Source organism: Marmota monax, unplaced genomic scaffold (genome assembly GCF_021218885.2).
Source record: "Marmota monax isolate L192 unplaced genomic scaffold, Marmota_monax_Labrador192_F-V1.1 WCK01_AAM20220418_F8-fsc00024, whole genome shotgun sequence".
NCBI classification, from domain to species: domain Eukaryota; kingdom Metazoa; phylum Chordata; class Mammalia; order Rodentia; family Sciuridae; genus Marmota; species Marmota monax.
In genome coordinates, this window is record NW_026695224.1 from 10,047,697 (window position 1) to 10,067,192 (window position 19,496).

Here is a 19,496-nt window from a genome sequence, read left to right on the forward strand (position 1 = left end):
GAGGAGGAAAATATTAGGAAAATGAAATAAGACTTTGGAGAAAAATATGCTCTAGTAGCTAGAGATTTATATTTATTTCTTTGGGAACATTAATCTTAAATTACACAAGTTTAAACTGAAAAACATTCTCAGAATGTCTTGAATGAAATAAGAATGAATTTCTTTAATAAAATGTGATCTCTAAGAAAGAAGAGTTGTGGCACAGATCCAGTTAGAGCCCACACTCTGGCATAACAAGTTATTTTTTGTTTTTACTTCTAGGAAACTTCTATTTGAAGATTTCCGGACCTGGCTTTCTGACATTTCTAAAATTGACCTGGAATCAACCATTGACATGTCCTGTGCTAAGTATGAATTTACTGGTAAGGAAGATAAAACCCTGATGTCTATAAGATTTAAAGGCTTTAATTCCACCATGATAGAAAGATAGCACTAGTACCAAAATACTAGCCTAAATATCCCTATATAACATTAGGATTTTCCTAAGGACCCAGCTCATATACAGAAATAGCCACCATGTTGGAGGGGATGAGACAGCTGTTCTCTTTGGAAATATGATGAAAGCTATTGACCATATTTTCAAGGGAAAAAATGCTCATAATGCACATACACACTAACCTTGCAGGCAGTATCTTGAGATTCAAAGATAATAGTATAAATTCTGTTCTAAGAGTTCCTAAGAAACAGTCATCTCCCTCAGTGCCATTTCTCTTTATTTCAAATTCAAATGTGAATGCCATGACAGTCCCTGTCACCTCCGTACTCCTTCTTCTCCTGAGAGATATTCATTGTCACCAGTTTGAGAACTGCATTCTTCCAGTTCTCTTTTCAGGACACATAAATGTATTTTTTAATATAAGTTTAGCTTCTAATGTAGAAGGAGAAGTGTTTTTTTTTTTTTTTATGTTACTGTATTTTTTATACCTTTATTTATTTATTTTTATGTGGTACTGAGGATTGAACCCAGTGCCTCACACATGCTAGGCAAGCACTCTACCACTGAGCTATAACTGCAGCCCCAGGAAAAGTATTTTCTTATTGTTTGTTTTTAACTTAGTTATACATATGAAAAGCCATGTCGTATAACAAAATTTTATTTATTAATTAATTGATTCCTTTTATGGTACTAGGTATCAAACCCAGGACCTCACATATGCTAAGCAAGTGCTCTGCCAATGAGCTATATAGCTCCAGCCCTTTTCTTTTTATTTTGAGACATGGTCTTGCTTCATTGCCCCATGTTGGCCTTGAACATTATGATCCTCCTAACTTGGCCTCCCAGGTAGCTAGTATTACAGGTGTGTGCCACTCTCTGCCTGGCCATTTATATTAAATATATTTTTTTCTTTTTATTTTCTAGTAATTTCAAAATTATAGAAAAGTAGCAAGTGTAGTTGAAATAATTTGTTTCCTATTTTACTTGAAAGTAGGTCATAGTCATGGTCATCCATAACCCCTGAATACTTCAGTAATTTCTGTAACAAGTATGTTCTCCTACATGATAGTAATAACCCATCAAAATCAGGAAATTAGCATTTGTACATTATTCTCATCTAATCTGCAGGCCATATTTACATTTCATCATTTGGTCCTTGGTAGCAAAAGAATCCAGTCAAGGGTTGCACATAGTGCTTCCTCATGTGTCTTTTCAGGCTCCCTCAGTCTAGAACAGTAATTCTCAGTCATTCCTGGACTCTCCAAATCTTGAAGCTTTTGAAAATTTGAAGATGAGTTATTTTGTTAATATTCCTCAATTCAAATTGGTCTTTGAAGTTTCCTCAGTATTGGATTCAGTCTGAGCAGCTTAGGCAGGAATATTATTAATGTTGCTGTGTTCTCTTCACTGAATCCTACAGTGGTACACAGTTTCTGTGTGTCACATTATTAGTGATATTAACTTTGATTACTTAATTAGGTTTGCTAAGAATAGGTTAGTCCACTGTTCTTTTTTCCCTTCATCAGTATGTATTTTGTGGAGAGATACTTTAAGATTAGGTAATTGTCTCTTTTCTCACTGAACTTTGATTCACTCTTTTAGTGGTGTCTTGCTAAATTATTGCAGCGAAGGTTGCCAAATGTTGATTTTATAATACAGTTATTTCTTCTGTTTATTAATTGTCATTTTACTGTAAAGAAAATCTTTCTCCCCACTTTTAATCATTTAATCATGTTGATATGGATTATGTAATGGGTTGTTATCAGTTACTATTATTGTATTGATGCTTATATCATCCTTGATTAAGGAGAGTATCTTCAAACTGACTTCTGTCTCCTTTCCTTAGTCCCATCATACTTTTATTTTTTAATTTCTGCAAAGCAAGATTTTCCCATCCTTATATTACTGATGCCTAGGTCCTAGAACAACTTAGGGTCAGCCATTATTCCAAAGAGCCTTGGTTCCTTTTAGTGAAGAATGATACTTAAAAACTAAGCTCTAGGCTCTACGTGTCCTTGCCACTATGGTGCACTATTCCCAGACCCTTTTATCGGAAAGAGGTAGCCCATACTTGTATACATATCAAGATACACATGGATGCATAAACATACATTTACATTTGTAAGTTTTTCTGTACCTATATAAGTCTATACAGATATAAGAGACTGAATTTACATTGATCTTCCAGTTTGAATTGAACATCCCAGGGTTCCTTCTAAATTTCTTTCCCATATTTGTAATTCCCTTCTTCCACAGTGAGAAACCTGGTTTCCGTTATCTTTAACATATTTATTTATTGGAACAATCGTTCCATGTTTATATGATCTCAGTCCCATGAAGCCTTCTCTCCCTATCTGATTCCACATAGATACCTACATTGCTAAGGCTAAAAGCCCATCAGATGGCAAATGTAGCTTAAGGAGTTAACGGGAACCGGTACTACAAGATCTATATAAAGTATTCTTTAAAATAGCCAAGTAGTAGAAACAACTTAGTTAACAAATAGGAAACTAACTAAAAGGGAAAGGAAGTAAATCTATAATTCATATAGAATAACTGTACAGCCATTAAAAGTGATGTCAGATCTGTATGTTGATGTGGAAAGATTCTTGCCATGTAATAAAAAATGTAGGCCTCAAACAACCACTGTAGGAGAACATTATTTTTTTAAAGTAAATGCACACATATAAGAAAAATACTGGAAGAATATATATAAAAATATTGTATGGGCACTTTTCAGTATAGAGTTTCTATGTTGGCAGTTTTATTTTTATACTTACAAAAGAAGAAATGTCATTTTAAAGGCAGGGGACATTTAAAACTGGAGCTGGCATTAAAGATGAATATCAGAAGGACTGATCGTTGATGCATAGTAAAGTGGCAGCAGCTCATTGTCTTCAAGGATCTGAGGTGTGCATTCAACTATTGCAGATGCCCTGCTCTGCCATGATGATGAGCTAGAGGGGCGTCGGATTGCCTTCATTCTGTACCTTGTTCCTTCCTGGGATAGGAGCTTGGGAGGCACCCTAGACCTGTACAACGTTGATGGTAAGTTAAGTTTGTGTTCATCACTGCCACTGACCACCTCTAAATTAATCCCTGTTGATTAAGCACCACCATTCTTATATACACTGTGTGTCCTCCCTAAAGGGCATGGAAGCTATTCATTATAGTGACTGCCTCAGGAGGAATTGAAGCCAGCCCTGACAACCACCTCTTGAAATTATACTTAAAGTGAAAGTTAATTAGAATTGATTTAAGGTGAGAAATAGCTTCTGCTTCTGATACTGACTGTGGAAAGGTAGAAAGCATACAAAGCCACCTGTAGCTGGTCTGTATGATAGGAAGTCAGGGATTTTTTTGAATGATTGACACCAGAGGTTGACACTAGGAGAATTTTCAGAACCTCCCCCAGCCCTTATCTATGGCAGATGTGTGATACAGTAAGAATACATGTCACCTAGCAGAACTAGCAAGTATGAGTGAAACAGATGAAGGGGTTAATCTTTCAGGATCTGAAGAGTTTTATAAATCTAAATACCCTTAGAAATTTGAGGATTGTGAAGAGATGAGGCAGCCTGGGGATGGTTAATGGTAATGAACCACCTTTGTGGATGTGTTCTCTCCTGGCGCAGAACACTTTCAACCGAAGCAGATTGTCAAGTCTCTTATCCCTTCATGGAACAAACTGGTTTTCTTTGAAGTGTCGCCAGTATCCTTTCACCAGGTAAAGATCATAAGCCACAAATTACATAGAGTACTAAGGATCATGCTTTTTTGTCATCTATTGATATCTAAATGTGACAGCTTCCTGTTGGGCTTATTATCTGACCAGGTCATTTTAGTACCTAGCTTGAAGGAGCCCCAGATTAATGTGCCTTAGCTGATGCCCTCTTTCTTCATCTTTGTGTTGATGTGCTGCTGTCTTGTCCTTTCAGGTGTCTGAAGTTCTCTCTGAAGAAAAGTCACGTTTGTCTATAAGTGGCTGGTTTCATGGTCCTTCCCTGACCAGGCCTCCCAACTACTTTGAACCCCTCATTCCTCGGAACCCTCACATCCCGCAAGATGTAAGGATAAGTTATTGGAATTCTTATCTTTGAGCTGTAGTATTTTATTTGTTTTTCTGATTTTAAGATGAGCTCTTCCTGATAATGAAACTAGATTTTGAGCTTGCCCTTTCCACTTTTAAAATTTTAAATAATTTTTTTGTAGTGTTTTTTTAAACCCAGGGCATTATATATGCTAGGCAGGCACTCTTATCACTGAACTACATCCCGAGGTCTTTTTATTTTTATTTTCAGACAGTGTCTCACTAATTTGTCCAAGTTGGCCTTGAACTTGGGATACTCCTCCCTCAGCCTCCCAAGTAGCTGGGATTACAAGTGTGTACCACTGTGCCTAGCTGTTTAATAGGAGAAACTTATAAAGTGAGGATTTTCATGTGTCTTACTAATGTGAAATAATGTAAAAACAAATGCTACAGTAATAATTAAATCATCTTTTGCATCTGTGACTTCTCTAAAAGCATGAAATTTTATATGAGTGGATCAACCCTACGTACCTTGACATGGATTACCAAGCTCAGATTCAAGAAGAATTTGAAGAACGGTCTGAAATTCTCCTGAAGGAGTTTCTTAAGGTAGGTCAGGCACTGAGCTACGTCCCCACCCCTTTTTTGGTCTTGAGACAGGATATTGCTAAATTGCCCAGGCTGGCCTCAAACTTGTGATCTTTCTGCCTCAGCCTTCTGAATAGGTAGGATTATAGGCATATACAACTGCACCTGGCCCTGTTCTGTATATCTTGTTTGGTATACAGTCTTACTTGAATGGGTGAATAGACAGAATACAAAAATGGTGATGTTAAACATTGGTATCAGTCGTATGTCTGGTAGGTTGAATCTCCCAGTTCCCTATCCTTAATGGTCCAAACACACAAAACTTCTACATTGAAAGGGAGTTGTGTCTAGTTGCCTTTCTATTCATTTGATGAATATGGTGCTTATTATTATTTTATAATAAATTACTAATTATAGTTGATTTACACCTACTAATGAGTGTTTAACAATGATGAGGCAGATCTGAAGTCAGAAAACTGATCATGTCCTGACTCTAGTTTTACTAACCTGAGCAAATCACTAAATCTGTGTATCTGTTTTATCATTAATTATACTGGCATAATACCTGCCATGTGTTTCTTGCAGAGTTATTGTGAGGGCCACATGAGATAACGTGTTGGTAAGGTGCTTCACAGTTGACCATGAGTCCCATGGAGTTAGACTTCCAAAAGGAGCTTCTCCTCTATGAAAAGGAGAAGAGAGATTTTACATTCTCTCACACATAGTTTTCTCTCAATTTTCTCTGTCTCTTTCCTTCTCTCTCTCTCAGATTGTTATAGATGACTTTAGAATATTATAGAATTTGAAAATTATAGTAAATAAATTTGTTTAACCCTATTTAAAAACCATGCTGTCCTTTATCTTTTATGTATTTATAACTGTTAAGAAGCCATAGGAAATTGCATTAAACAAATAAATTCAAAGCGTCTTGTGAATGTTTCAGTAGATTAATGAGTTTCTTGTATTGTACTTGATTTTTTTTTTTTTTTTTTTTTTTTTGGTACCAGGGATTGAACTCGGGGCACTCAATCACTGAGCCACATCCCCAGCCCTATTTTGTATTTTATTTAGAGACAGGGGCTCACTGAGTTTCTTAGCGTCTCGCATTTGCTGAGGCTGGCTTTGAACTCGTGATCCTCATGTGTCAGCCTTCAGAGCTGCTGGGACTATAGGTGTGTCCAATGCTAATTGCTCCTGGTTTTTTGTTTTTTGGGTTTTTTTGCAGGAGATTACCAGGAATTGAACTCAGGGACACTTGACTACTGAGCCACATCCCCACCCCGATTTTGTATTCTATTTAGAGAAGGGTCTCACTGAATTGCTAAGCACCTTGCTGAGGCTAGCTTTGAACTTGCAATCCTCCTGCCTCAGCCTCCTGAGCCACTGAGGTTACAGGCCTATGCCACTGCGCCTGGTGTTCATTGCTTCTTTATTGCTTATTTTCCAGCCGGAGAAATTTGCAAAAGTCTGTGAGGCCTTGGAGCAAGGAGATGTGGAATGGAGTAGCCGTGGTCCCCCTAACAAAAGGTAGAACCTGTCCTCTGAGATGTTTGCATCTGCATTTAGCGCCTACTTTTTTTTGTCTGAACAGCTCACTTCCAACAATAGGACCTTAGCTTTAACAACCATTTGTTTCAAGGAGCATCCATTTTGTCAGGGACATCCAGACCTTAGCAAAATCTCTCCATTGTAGTAACTTTGTTTTAGTAACCTGTGCCAAGATTTAGGGGAAGAGGTATAAAGTTGATGATGACCTTTTATTCCATGAGTAATTTTACATGTGGAACTTGATGCAACTTGACATTATTGCTTTTCAGGTTTTATGAGAAAGCTGAGGAGAGTAAGCTCCCTGATGTACTGAAGGATTGTATGGAGTTATTTCGCTCGGAGGCACTGTTTTTGCTGCTCTCCAACTTCACAGGCCTGAAGCTTCACTTCTTGGCACCTTCAGAAGAGATTGAGGACCAAAAAGAGGGAGAAGCAGCCTGTGCTGCTGATAGCACTGAAGAAGGAACTAGCCAGAGCTCCTCTGAGCCCGAGAATAATCAGGCAGCCATCAGGAGCAACAGCCAGCAGAGCCATGAGCAGACAGACCCAGTGCCAGAAGACAACGAAGCAAAGAAAGGTGAGCTGCTGTTAGGATTTGTCCTTGTTTACCATTAACCATTTATCATTTAGTCATTTATTCATTCAACAAATATTTCTTGAGCATCTGCTACTGTGAGCCCCATTTCAGGAGCTGGAAAACAAAATGGACAAGGACAAGATCTCTGTTTCCCTGGAGTTTACATTGCAGTAGGAAGGGACAGCGGTTAAATGTCTCTACACACAAGAAGTATAATAAGTGCTGTGCATAGCATTGTAATAGGGGCATGTGATAAATGACTGAGCCCCTCCAGAAAAGCCTCCCTGAGGAGCTGCCGTTTATTTAAGCTCAGATCTAAATTACAGGAAGAATCTGCAGGAAAAAATTCTGGTAAGGGAACAGCTAGTGCATTGTATTAGGCTAAGAATAGTACACATGGTGGAGAAAATAGTATAAAGGGTGGAATAATCTTAGGCTATGGCTGCTACAGTTGCTCTAAAACACATGACCGTGAAGGAGAGGAAGGCTAGCAACTAATTTCTACCAAGACCGAAAGTAGCCTAAGAAAACTTGCTTGAATTTGGACTGGTGTATAGAGGGAAATTATTATAAGCAGAGGAACTTAAATCATCTACAAATAAGATGGAAAAGAAAGCAATATAGGCAGTAATGCTTCTTTGGAAATTTTGGAACCATTAACCAAGCTACAAATTCAGCTTAGATCTCTCAGCATCTGTTGACCATTTAGATTGGAAAATCCGTCACCCAGTCACTTTGCTCAGTCTTACATGCCTTGCTTCCACTTTGCTTCTTTCAAAGGACCCTGTGCAGCAAGCGGGCAGACCTGTGGAAACAAAATCACCTTTGTAAGATGCTAACCATGATCAACAATACTCACTCTGTGGCCTCCCAGAACTGACTAACCAGGCACTTCAGTCACCATAGATATTTAGGAAAACTAGCCCTACATGGCCTTTTCTGTGCTACTCAATATACAGGACAACCTCTTTTTCATAGATTAGTTTTCCTTGGTAATTGATACTGGCATCTATGCCTAGAACCTAAAAGGAATTTGGGTGAAGGTCAGTGAAGAATCAAGGATTAAAAAAAATCTTCTGTTCCTTTTTGGTTTCATTTTTATGGGGACCTGCAACTTAGAATAAAAATCTGTATGAGAAATCAAAAGATACTTTATTTTGTTTTTTGAGCATCTATTGTATGTAAGGCCCTAGGCCAAAAATTAAGTAGGGAATATAAAAATGAATTAGAAAGATCAGTTTACAAAGTTTACCTGAACAAAGCTATAGTTTGTTTTTAAGTAAAAGGTGTAAAATTGCTTTGTGTATAATAGCAGCATTTTGGACATAGTTAGGGCATGACTAGTCAGATAACAAAAACCAATACAAACCTGGTAATTTTAAGGACATTTTAAATATAAAGACACATGTCAATTTCAGAATGTTGAAAACAAATAAATAAAGGGAAAATAATAATCACCTAAAGGTGGCCACTATTAACATTTGTAATATGTTCCAGTCTTTTTTTTTTTTTTTTGCTTTGTAGGCATATACACATGTACAGGGTTTGTGTGTGTTTATAATGGGATTATACCATATATGTTGTTTTGTAATGTTTTTTCACACATAGTATTTTATAAGCCTCTTTCTTATATCTTTCCTTTTTTTTTTTTCTTTTTTTTTGGGGGGGCGGGTACTGGAGATTGAACCCAGGGGCATTTATCACTGAGCTACACCCCCATTCTTTTTTATTTTTTGTTTTGAGAAAGGGTCTCACTGAGTTGCTGAGGGTCTCACTGAATTGCAGAGACTGGACTCAAACCTGAGATCTTCCTGCCTCAGCCTCCGAGTCTGTAGTTCATTTTAAGAATGCACAGCTAAAAGTTTTGAAAACCACTGTTATAATTTTTAATGACTGCAAGGTATTTCATCACATGAACTTAACTAGTCCTGTGTAGTTATTCAGATTGTTTCTAGTTCTTCACTATTGTTATTTCTTAAAATAACTTCTTAAAAGTGCAAATTGTTTAGTGCAATGGGCATAACTTGTGAAACTGAATCAGGAAGATTTCAAGTTCGAGGGCAGCTGCAATATCTTAGTGAATTCCTGACTCAAAAATAAGGAAGAATGGAGATGTACCTCAGTGGTAGAGCACCTTTGGATTCAGTCTCCAGTATACCATGAAAAAAAAAATGCAAGTGCTATGTCAAAACTGCTCAGAGTTTTAAATCAACTGGCAAACTGCACTCCCCTAAACTGAAATCATCCCTGCCCTCCCAGCAGCATTGTACATGACACTTCCCTTCTTCCTGGGAAACTAATTATGTGTTTTCATTTCCACCTGTGCTTATTATGTTGGTGAAATAGCATATACCTTTCACTGATTAATAATGTGTGGTTGTAAAATTTCCTTGTATTTATTACTTAATTTTCTTTTATAATTAGGGGGTTTTGTCATTTTCAAGTTTTGTTCAACTTGTTTTAAACTTTTTTCCTTCATGCTGGGGCTTGAACCTAGGGCTTCTTGTGTACTGGGCAAATAAGCACTACACCACTGAACTCTATTCCCGGCCCACAAGTTTTATAAAATGTTTTAGTAATCAGATCTGTCTGCTTTTCGTGGCTTTGGGTTTTGTTTTGTTTTATTTTGTTTTTGTGTGTGGTGACATTTTTTTGTATGTGTGTATGTGGTGACATGTTTAGAAATCTCTTCCTTATTTCAAGAGTATATAAAGTAATTCTTAGGTTTTATTTATTTTGCATAATTCTTTACTTCATCTGAAATTTATTATAAAGAAATTGAAATTCAACCTCCCTCCCCAGCACCAGAGTCAGACCCAGTAATTTCTTGTCATTTGTAGGACTGGATGGTAAAACCATGCATTGGTGGCTTGTGCCTGTAATACCAGTTACTCAGAAAGCTGGGGCAATAAGATCAAAAGTTTAAGGTCAGCCTGAGCAATTTAGCAAGACCTTGTCTCAAAATTTGAAAAAAGGTAGCTCAGTGATAGAGTACTCGAGTTTCAATTCCCAGTCCAAAAAAAATATATATATATATATTTTTTAATAAATAAAATTTAAAAGACTCGGGGTAGAGCTGGGGACATAGCTCAGTTGGTAGAGTGCTTGCTGCACATGCACAAGGCCCTGGGTTCAATTCCCAGCATCACTTAAAAAAAAAAAAATAAGACTCAGGGTATATCTCAGTGATAAAGCACTGGCTTAGCATACACAAGGCCGTGAGCTCAATCCCCAGTACTGCATAAATTTTAACATTTATTTTTTTCAGTTATAGGTGGACACAATGCCTTTATTTTATTTTTATGTATGCTGAGGATCAAGCCCAGTGCCTCATGCATGCTAGGCAAGCACTGTATCTCTGAGCCACAACCCAGCCCAGAGTTTTTTTAAAAATTAAAAAAATAACCAAATAGTGGAACAGTAGATCAGTTGAAGGTTTAGGGGAATGGGTTCCTCTTAGTACCTTACATAATTTTCATTTCTTTACAATCTAACATTTATATCAGAGTTATTTTTTAAATCTACTGGCCCTTTTGTTTTTGTAAGAGTCAAGTGTCCCCACGTGCCAGGGAGAGCTGAGGCGTTGGAAGACTGGGCATTACACTTTAATCCACGACAACAACAAGACAGAGTTCGCCCTGGACCTGCTTTTCTACTGTGGCTGTGAAGGTAAGAGGGAGGAGGGAAAGCAGTGAGTGTTTCCTTAGAAGGCAGCCTCCTGAGTGACCCTCTCCAGCCGAATAAATTCAAAAGTAGTTTGCTATGGTCAAGATCTCAGGTCACAGAATCTTAACAGTGCAGAGGGTTGTTGGGGGTCATGAATTACTATCTTTCATGTCAAAATGGATTCTGTCTGTGACTGGAAAAGGGGGAGATGGACCTTGCCATAATTTTACTCCAGTAAATTGTGGACTTATTCTGGATTTGGTCCACAGCTTTTGTTGCCCTTTAATTATCTCTTAATTTTCTTATTCAGTGTTGATCGAAGTAGGCCTGCATCCCAGTTCAGCTCTCTTGGGAAAGTAGGCATTTAGGGGAAAGGGAACCCCTGAAAAACAGATGATAAACTCAAGCTCCCAAGTCTTAGAGCCGGTGACTGCTGAGTCCCAGACCCCTCACTTTTTAGCAGGTGATGTGACTCTTGCAGCAAGAGCCCTCTGAGTGTTATGTTTTCCCCTTGTCAGGCTGGGAGCCAGAATATGGTGGCTTTACCTCCTACATTGCCAAAGGTGAAGATGAAGAGGTAAGTTGTTTCTAATAGCAGACTCTCCTTTTCAGTTCTTGAGAAAGCTTTCCTTCTCCATTGACCTTATCTTTATGACCTCTGCAGCGTCTTTAGTTGATAAATCCTGCCTTGCAATGGTTCTAAGTTCTATAAGCAAATACTCAGCATGCAATAAAGATGCTAAGCATTTATTCTGAGAAATCCAGATTAAGAGGCTGTGGTACACTCCCTTGAGTCTTTCAGTATAGCTAGATGTAAATGATTCACACTGTTGTGTGACCATCGCCGCCATCCATATCAACCTAGACCTTGAGCTTAGAGTTATATACTTGCATTCTGATTTCATTAGGTAGATTCTTTCTTGGTCTGTGCTGCTGGAATAGGGCCTGTTTGAAAATGCCTTGGCAACCAGAAAAAAGCTCATCTCCTAGTAAAGGATCTTTCAAAGGACCCCCATCCCCAGCTTAGATACTTGATGTGGAAACCATGTGTCCATGGTGAACTGTTGAAGACTTGAGAATGTGCTCTGTGTTCTGATGTGGCTTTGTATTTGCCTATTTCAGCTGCTAACAGTGACTCCAGAAAACAATTCTGTGGCATTGATCTACAGAGATAGAGAGACTCTGAAATTTGTCAAGCATATTAACCACCGAAGCCTAGAACAAAAGAAAACCTTCCCAAACAGAACTGGTTTCTGGGACTTTTCATTTGTGTATTATGAATAACAGGACGGGGCAAAGCTGAACAAAAAAGTGACCACCACTACTGGAAAAGTTAGGCATGGAATGAAGGAAAGGTACATGGTGGCCTGTTTGCTAGTGGGTGTTCTTTGGGGGATTGTTTTTGATTGTACGGGGTCTCAAATCTGGGGCCTCAAATCTGGGGCCTCATGCATGCCAGGCAAGTGCTCTACCACTGAGCCACATCCCCAGCCCATCTGCTAGTGTTTTAAAATGGTTTTTCCTTTAATAGGACTCATGATTTGTCCTCAAGACCTTGAGCTTAAAGCTATGTACTTGCATTTTGATTTCAAAAAGGTTTTTAATTTTGTTTCATGTTGAATTCTTCAATTTCACAGTGACTGCTTCATTAATATTTTTTCTAATTTCAGTGATCATTCTTATTGTAAAATTATGTAACAAATTTAGTCATTTATTTAAGTGCGTTGCTCAGTAGGACTGAGTGCATTCACACTGTTGTGTAACCATCACCACCATCCATATCGAAAACCCTTCCATCTCCCCAAACTGAAACCCAGTATCCACTAAACAGTAGCTCCCGGCTCTCCCATGCCCCACCCCCACCATTCTACTCCTCCTCTGTTAATATACTCTCATCCCTCAGGAGAGGAATCATGGAGCATTTGTCCTTTTGTGACTGCTTATTTCACTTAGCGAAGAGTCCTCGATACATCAGTGTTTCTTTTTTAACTCGCGTGATTGCAGCTCCCATGCTTCCCAGTTAAATCAGTCTAGAAATCACAAAAGCTTATTTCATGTTGAGTCCGCAAGTTCTGGTACAGTTTGAATCATTGCGCTTCCTGCGGCTGTCCCACTGTGATTTACAGACCAGGGTGGACATAGATGGATAGTACTGCTTCCTTGGAAAAGGTCTAACCTAAAACCAAGCAAGACATGTCTAGCTGGTAAGAAGACAGGCTGCTTATTGCCATATGTAGTTACTCCCAGGTACCCTCTGCCTTCCCACCTTGAGGTTGTGGCTTCAGTGTAATTATATGAGTCTAGCTTCACATGTGGCTTTCATTTTCCTACAGTATTAGGTACTGTAGAACTAGTTGTCTGTTTTTTCTTTAAGAGATCCAGTGCTCAAAGCTACATGGGAATGTCAAGAGCTTGTCCATTTTACATTTTCCCTCAGCTGCTCCAGCGGGCTCTATCATAACTCCTCCTGGTGTGTTGTTTTTTTTTTTTGGGGGGGGGGGTGGTGCACGGATGGATGAAAGAAGCTGTTCTCACTCCATCTCTAGTGTGTCCCTCTGTTTCCTTTCTCTTTTATCTATTTCTTACTGTTGCAGTAGTTTTTAGTGTCGGTTTTACTAACTAGTAGGAAAAGAACTGGACCTTTAAATGTCTCAACCACTTCTCTTTCATCTCCCGAGTACTAATTCTTTTCTGAAATTTGCAATTAAATAAAGAAAATGAATTTCATTTTCTTTTAGGTTGATGGTTTCTTTTTTTTTTTTCACATACCCAAATCAGTAAAACACATTTTATCATGTGTTTCCATTAAATGGGTGTTTGAGTTTTAGACATGTAGTACTATTAGTTTAAAACAATTTTATGTTATAAAACAAATCCTAGTTTTTAAATGAGATAAAAATGTCCAGAGTTCTAGTATTGTCTTCCCACACCCACAAAGTATGTGAACCATTTTACACACTTACTATTTTAGAGACCACAATTCTTTAACCACAGCGTAGTGATGTTCAAGTGGGATTGAAGATACTTTGGTACTAATAGCTAATTTTGAAGCTTGCCTTTTCTAAGTTCCCGGGGCCTGAAGGTCACCTGTACTATTACTGCTTTCACTCACTTGCTTTCTAGGGTATTTTCCTGAACAGGGAGGGTAAGGTTATAGTTAATACCTTCATTCAGTGGCTTAACCCCAGCAAGACCCAGGGGAAGGTGCTGGGTAAGTGAAACCCTATGTGTGCCAAGCTTGGGAAATGGTGTGAGGTTATGGCTGTCATTGCTGTCTAAGGCCACCCAGCTTTTCCAGTTCTGGAGAGCTGGGTCTAAATCTCAGATAATACTCACATGTGAGAATGTGCATATTAGTTTCTTCTTTTTTCTCCATGTGCTTATAGTCCACACAACAGAATCTTTTACACTACAGAAACAGATTTGGGTGTTTAAGGGAAGAGAATCCCTAAGGGCCTAATCCTGATGTTGCTGTCAGTTCCTGCATCTACAAAGTACAGGACTGTCGAGGAGAAGGTAATTTGCAGATTGCTTCTCTGTCCTGAGGATGTGGTAATTAAGAAGCAGCTTTCCTCAATAGTCAGGTACCGCATGATGATGTTCAGTCAACAACAGACTGATGGCAGACTGACAGACGATGGCAGTCCCCTAGATTATAATGGACATGCAGATTGCTACTGCCTAGTGAAACCATCACCTCTATTGCAAAGCATTCCTCACATCTAGTGATGCTGCTGTAAACAAGCCTGTGTTGCCAATTGTATAAAAGCATACAGCACATGTATATGTACGGTATGTAATACTTGATGATAAATAAAGTGACTATTATTGTGTATTATATTTTTTAGCAATCATTACAGTGTACTTATATCTAAAAAAAAAAAAAAATTCACCATAAAACAACCCTCAGATGGGTCCTTGAGAAGGTATTCCAGAAGACATTGTCACTACATAGGATGACAACTCCATGTGTGTTGGTGCATTTCCTAGTGGGACAAGATGTGCAGGTGGAAGAGAGTGATAGTGATGATCGTAACCCAGTATAGGTCTAGGCTAATACGTTTGTGTCTTAGTTGATTTTTTCAAAGTTTAAGAAGTAAAAATTAATAGAAAAAATCTTATAGAATTAAGGATATAAGGAAAATACTTTCCTGGATGTGGTGGCACAGGTTTGTAATCCAGTTACTCAGGAGAGAGGCAGGAGTATCACAAGATCAATGCCAGCCTCAGCAACTTAGTGAGACCCCTCTCTAAATAAAAAATTTTAAATAGGGCTCAGGTTATAGCTCAGTGGTAGAACACTGGGTTCAATCCCCAACACCACAAAAAGAAAACTACTTTTTATAGCTATATAAAAAGAAAAATAAAAAGTACTTTTAGGCCGGGCACAGTGGGTAAGCCTGAATCCCAGCAGCTTGGGAGGCTGAGGCAGGAGGATCATGAGCTCAAAGCCAGTCTCAGCAAAAGGGAGGTGCTAAGAGCAACTCTGTGAGACCCTGTCTCCAAATAAAAATACAAAATAGGGATGTGGCTTAGTGGTTGAGTGCCCCGAGTTCAATCCCTGGTATCCCCCCACCCAAAAAAGTACTTATAACATGTTATACAAGTTTGTAGCCTAGAAGCACTAGGCTATACCATATAGCATAGGCGTGTTGTAGGCTAAACCATGTAGGTTTGTCTAAGTACACTGCATGATATTTGCACAACGAAGAAATTGCCTCAACTTATGACTACTTTTTTGATCCCCGTTACTTTTTAGGGCCTGGAGCCAATGTTGACAACTATTAAATAGCAAAAGAATTAAAACATGAACAACTTTTTTTTTTTCAGTACTGGGGATTCAACTCAGGGCCCCAAACATGCTCAGCAAGCATTCTGGCACTGCACTGTATCTCCAGCCCTTTTTCAAATTTCATTTTGAGACAGGATCTCACCGAGTTTCCCAGGCTGGCTTTGATCCTCCTACCTCAGCCTCCTGAGTGACTGGGATTACAGATGTGCACCACCATGCCCAGAAAACTTGGGCTGTCTTTTACTGCTTTCAAGTTAAACCTGAGATGTTCACCTCTATGATATATGGCATCTTTTTGTTAATTCTTTAATAGTGAACCTCCAATTCTTCAGTAAAGGAAGATTTTTTCCCCCGAGAATAACTTTGTTTTTTCAGATTATATAATGAGGTTCATTGTAAAGAATTAAAACCACATGTAAAAATATAAAGTCAAGGTCACCTGTATGGTAATCCAGCCACCAGTAGCTTTGTAAGATATCAATGAGGTCTTGCTGAACCACCTTTCCCAGAGTCGCCTCCCTGTTTTCTGTCAGTGAGAGCCACAAACTGCCAGATGGAGGGCCAAATGAGGCAGCAGCCATTTAGCAGCTCAATGTCGTTACTCCCCCTGTTGGCAGGAGTCAGCATCCTTCAGCTCTGACGAAGGCTCTGTCTGCAGGATGCCCTGACCATCAAGGTCTGGGGCAACAAGGACCCACAGGTTTCAACCTGTCCTCCAGGGCTCCTGCTCCTGTCTGTGGGTTCCAGCTTGTTCTCTCCAACCTTACATCCTGACTACCTGCTCTGTGGGCTTCAGGCTGCAGCATCTGACAGAGAGCGAGCAACACAGCTTGCATCACCACCCCCCGCAGTTAAAGCCCTTTATATGTTAACTGTCATGGAAATTAGGAATATATTTATGAAGCTGTTTTTGTAAACATATTTGAATTTCTGTTAATAGGAAGAAAAATGTTTAAGGGTAATCCTGTAAATAATCAAATAACGGTCCCTAATTTTAAGGATGTAGAAAATAAAGACTGGAAGAGAAAAAAGATCATTAAATTTTGAACCTGGCATGTCTGCTACTCAGACCCCACTGAATGTGGTTGTTTATTCCCCACAAAATACCAGAAAAAAAAATCCAACTTGGGGCTACCTCTCCCAAACCTGTACCTCTCCATCCCCATTACATGCTGAACCCTACTAAAACTAACAGAAAGTATCCTGTTAAAAAGATCTTCTGAGAGCAGATCCAGGGACGTGAATTGCAGGCATAGCCTGCCTGGACCAGGACAGCACAGTCTTTGATGAAAAAACAGTCCACACGTACAGTGGAAAAACTATTTGGGGATTATCTATATGACACCATTTTTAGGAGAAGCAGAGTTCTGTACCAAATAACAGTTGACTCAGGAGCCAGAGCACGCAGTGTGGGTGGGGTCCAGACAGGAGAGGCGAAATGCAAAACACCAGACAGCAACAGGTGTCTTGTATTTTAATTCCAAAGTAAAATTGGCAATAATTGATAATTTAGTTCTGTGATACAGGACTCTGCACTGGCAGTTTTGAAACATTAATGACAACATTGAAGATCATTTTTGTAAAGTACCCTAAGGCTGCATAATAATTGTAAAGTTCCTGGTGAGGTTTCTGAGGCTCCTGACGGGCTTTCTTAGCACAGACAAGCCCTCGGTCAGCAGCAGCTGTGTCTCTGTGCTCAGCTTTGGCTTAACACTGGTGAGGATGAAGCTGATTAAGATAGAGGCCCTATTCTCACTTAATAGGGGCTTAAGATTTTATACACAATGTAATAGGAACTAAAGAACATACAATGGAGCTGGGGTTGTGGCTCAGTGGTAGAGTGCTTGCCTAGCATATGTTCGATTGCCTAGCACTGGGTTCGATTCTCAGCACCACATACAAATAAATAAAGATTCATCAATAACTAATAAAAATTTTAAAAAAAAAGAAAGAATAGACAATGGGACCCGCAAGGTCTCTTGAGCAAAGAACCTGTGAGTTGAGCCTCAGTGTACCGGATAGGCAGGCTCAGTGGCAAATACTAAAAGCCCATAGAGTACCTGAGCTTGGGTGGGAGGTGATTATTTTAGGGATGCTTGCATAAGACTAAAAACTTTCCTCCCAGATACCAGAATCCTCTAAATCAGTTTTTTGTTTTTTTGGGTTTATATATATTTAATTTTATGTGGTGCTGTGGATCGAACCCAGGGCCTCGCACGTGCTAGGCGAGCGCTCTACCGATGAACCACAATCCCAGCCTCTCAAAATCAGTTTTTAATTGAAGGTTGTGTTCACTTAGAGCTTTGAAATTCAGCAATGAACCAGGCAGGGCCTAGCCACGAGAAGGCACTCAGATGCTGTCAGAATAGAAGAAGGGCAACAAAGCAGTAACTGATTAACTCCTTTCTGATAGTCATGTTCTCTAAGCCGATGATTAATGTTCTGATAGTTAATGTTCTCTAAGGGTAATTTCTAAGAAAAAGGCAGTTGAGTGTTTCATGAATGTTTTCATGTCATCCAGTCTTTACTTGCTTGGGAACGGTTTGGAGTAACAGAAAGGACCATGACTATATAGTTTCAAAACTTCATACCATAACTTACCCAGCTGACGGATCCTGTCAGGACATTCTACCTTCCTAGGCTATAAGGCCTCAGCATCAAATAGAAGCATTTGTAACCTACAGAGGACCTGACACGTCTTATTGTAGGCCAACCTCTGAAAGCCTTGTCAAATATTTTTAGGTCTCCAAAAGCTTTTTGGCTAAGAATGACCTTTGATGAGATTACCCTATTAGATTCACAAAAGATGAATGCTACTATGTAATTTAAAACTAGCACCAATTAAAGATTTTTACCCTCAAACGGTTTAAGTTAGGGCTGGAGATGTAGCTCAGTGGTAGAGTGCTTGCCTGGCATGCATGAAGCCCTGGGTTCAATCCTCAGTACTGCCCAAACAAAAACAAACTAGTGCAACTTCAGTATGGCTACTAATTCTGTGACTTTGACAAGGAATTAGTCTCTGCTGCTCAGATTCCTTATCTTTGAGGCAGACATAAGGCTACTTACTTATTACTTAAGGGAAATAATACAGTATGAGTGGAAAACTCTAGCTTATAAAATTGAAAATGCAAAATGATGTGATTATAGGACATATTCTCATAAAATTGGGATTTTATAAAGCCTTCATTTCAGATACAGGAGAAGGGGAATCCTAAGGGCCAAATGAAGATGACTAGTAAAATTAGCTTACATCAACCTCAAGGCGAAGATCCAGTTTTCCTCCTCACTTATGAATGCTATTAAGATGTGAAAACTGATTACTGTTACAAAAATTAAGCCAGTCCAGAATTCTACCTCAGGCCAGAATTTTACCTCCTGGGAAGGGACTGTCCCTTTGCACATCGACTTTCTCCTCATAAGCTGGCACTCAGCTGGACTGCATTTCCTGTCTCCTTTGCAGTCTTGGCCAAGTTACCCAGTGGAGTGTGAGTACAGTGACTGCTCTTCCCGACCGAAGCTTCCAGCAGAAGAAGGCCTGTTTCCTCCTCACTCTCTCCCTTTTCTACTGGCTTGGATATAAATAACTGCAAGGCCCTAGAACAGCCCTTGTCCAATATGGCTCCACGAAAGAGAAGGAAGCCTCTGAAGCCCAAGGGCCTCCATTATATGCAGTGAACATGCACCTAAACCATTTTCCTTTGGTTTGTTTCCATACAGAAATCCCTGTATGATAAAAATGAGTCATAAATTTTGAGATGTTAAAGCAGCAGCCATTAACCCAACTAAGCTAATTCTTCTTTAATATAGATTGGTTTACACTCACCTTTCAGTGATTAAAAAAATTGAATATCTACATTTT

General features: G+C 39.1%; 1 protein-coding gene across 2 annotated transcripts in view; it reads left to right on the top strand.

The window, feature by feature from the left end:
• Positions 1-19,490, top strand: part of Ogfod1 (2-oxoglutarate and iron dependent oxygenase domain containing 1) — a 28,406-nt gene extending 8,916 nt beyond the window's left edge. The window contains exons 4-13 of one of the 2 annotated variants that reach the window (XM_046434579.2): positions 262-362; positions 3,368-3,484; positions 4,072-4,163; positions 4,375-4,503; positions 4,962-5,075; positions 6,502-6,581; positions 6,872-7,179; positions 10,726-10,848; positions 11,364-11,422; positions 19,098-19,490. In XM_046434579.2, the coding sequence (XP_046290535.1) occupies positions 262-362; positions 3,368-3,484; positions 4,072-4,163; positions 4,375-4,503; positions 4,962-5,075; positions 6,502-6,581; positions 6,872-7,179; positions 10,726-10,848; positions 11,364-11,422; positions 19,098-19,217 (1,243 nt within the window). In that variant the 3' untranslated portion in view covers positions 19,218-19,490. Of the gene's footprint in view, positions 1-261; positions 363-3,367; positions 3,485-4,071; positions 4,164-4,374; positions 4,504-4,961; positions 5,076-6,501; positions 6,582-6,871; positions 7,180-10,725; positions 10,849-11,363; positions 11,423-11,967; positions 14,684-19,097 lie in introns of those variants that run through there. The other variant, XM_046434578.2, reaches the window with a different exon arrangement.
• Positions 19,491-19,496: the final 6 nt, after the last annotated feature.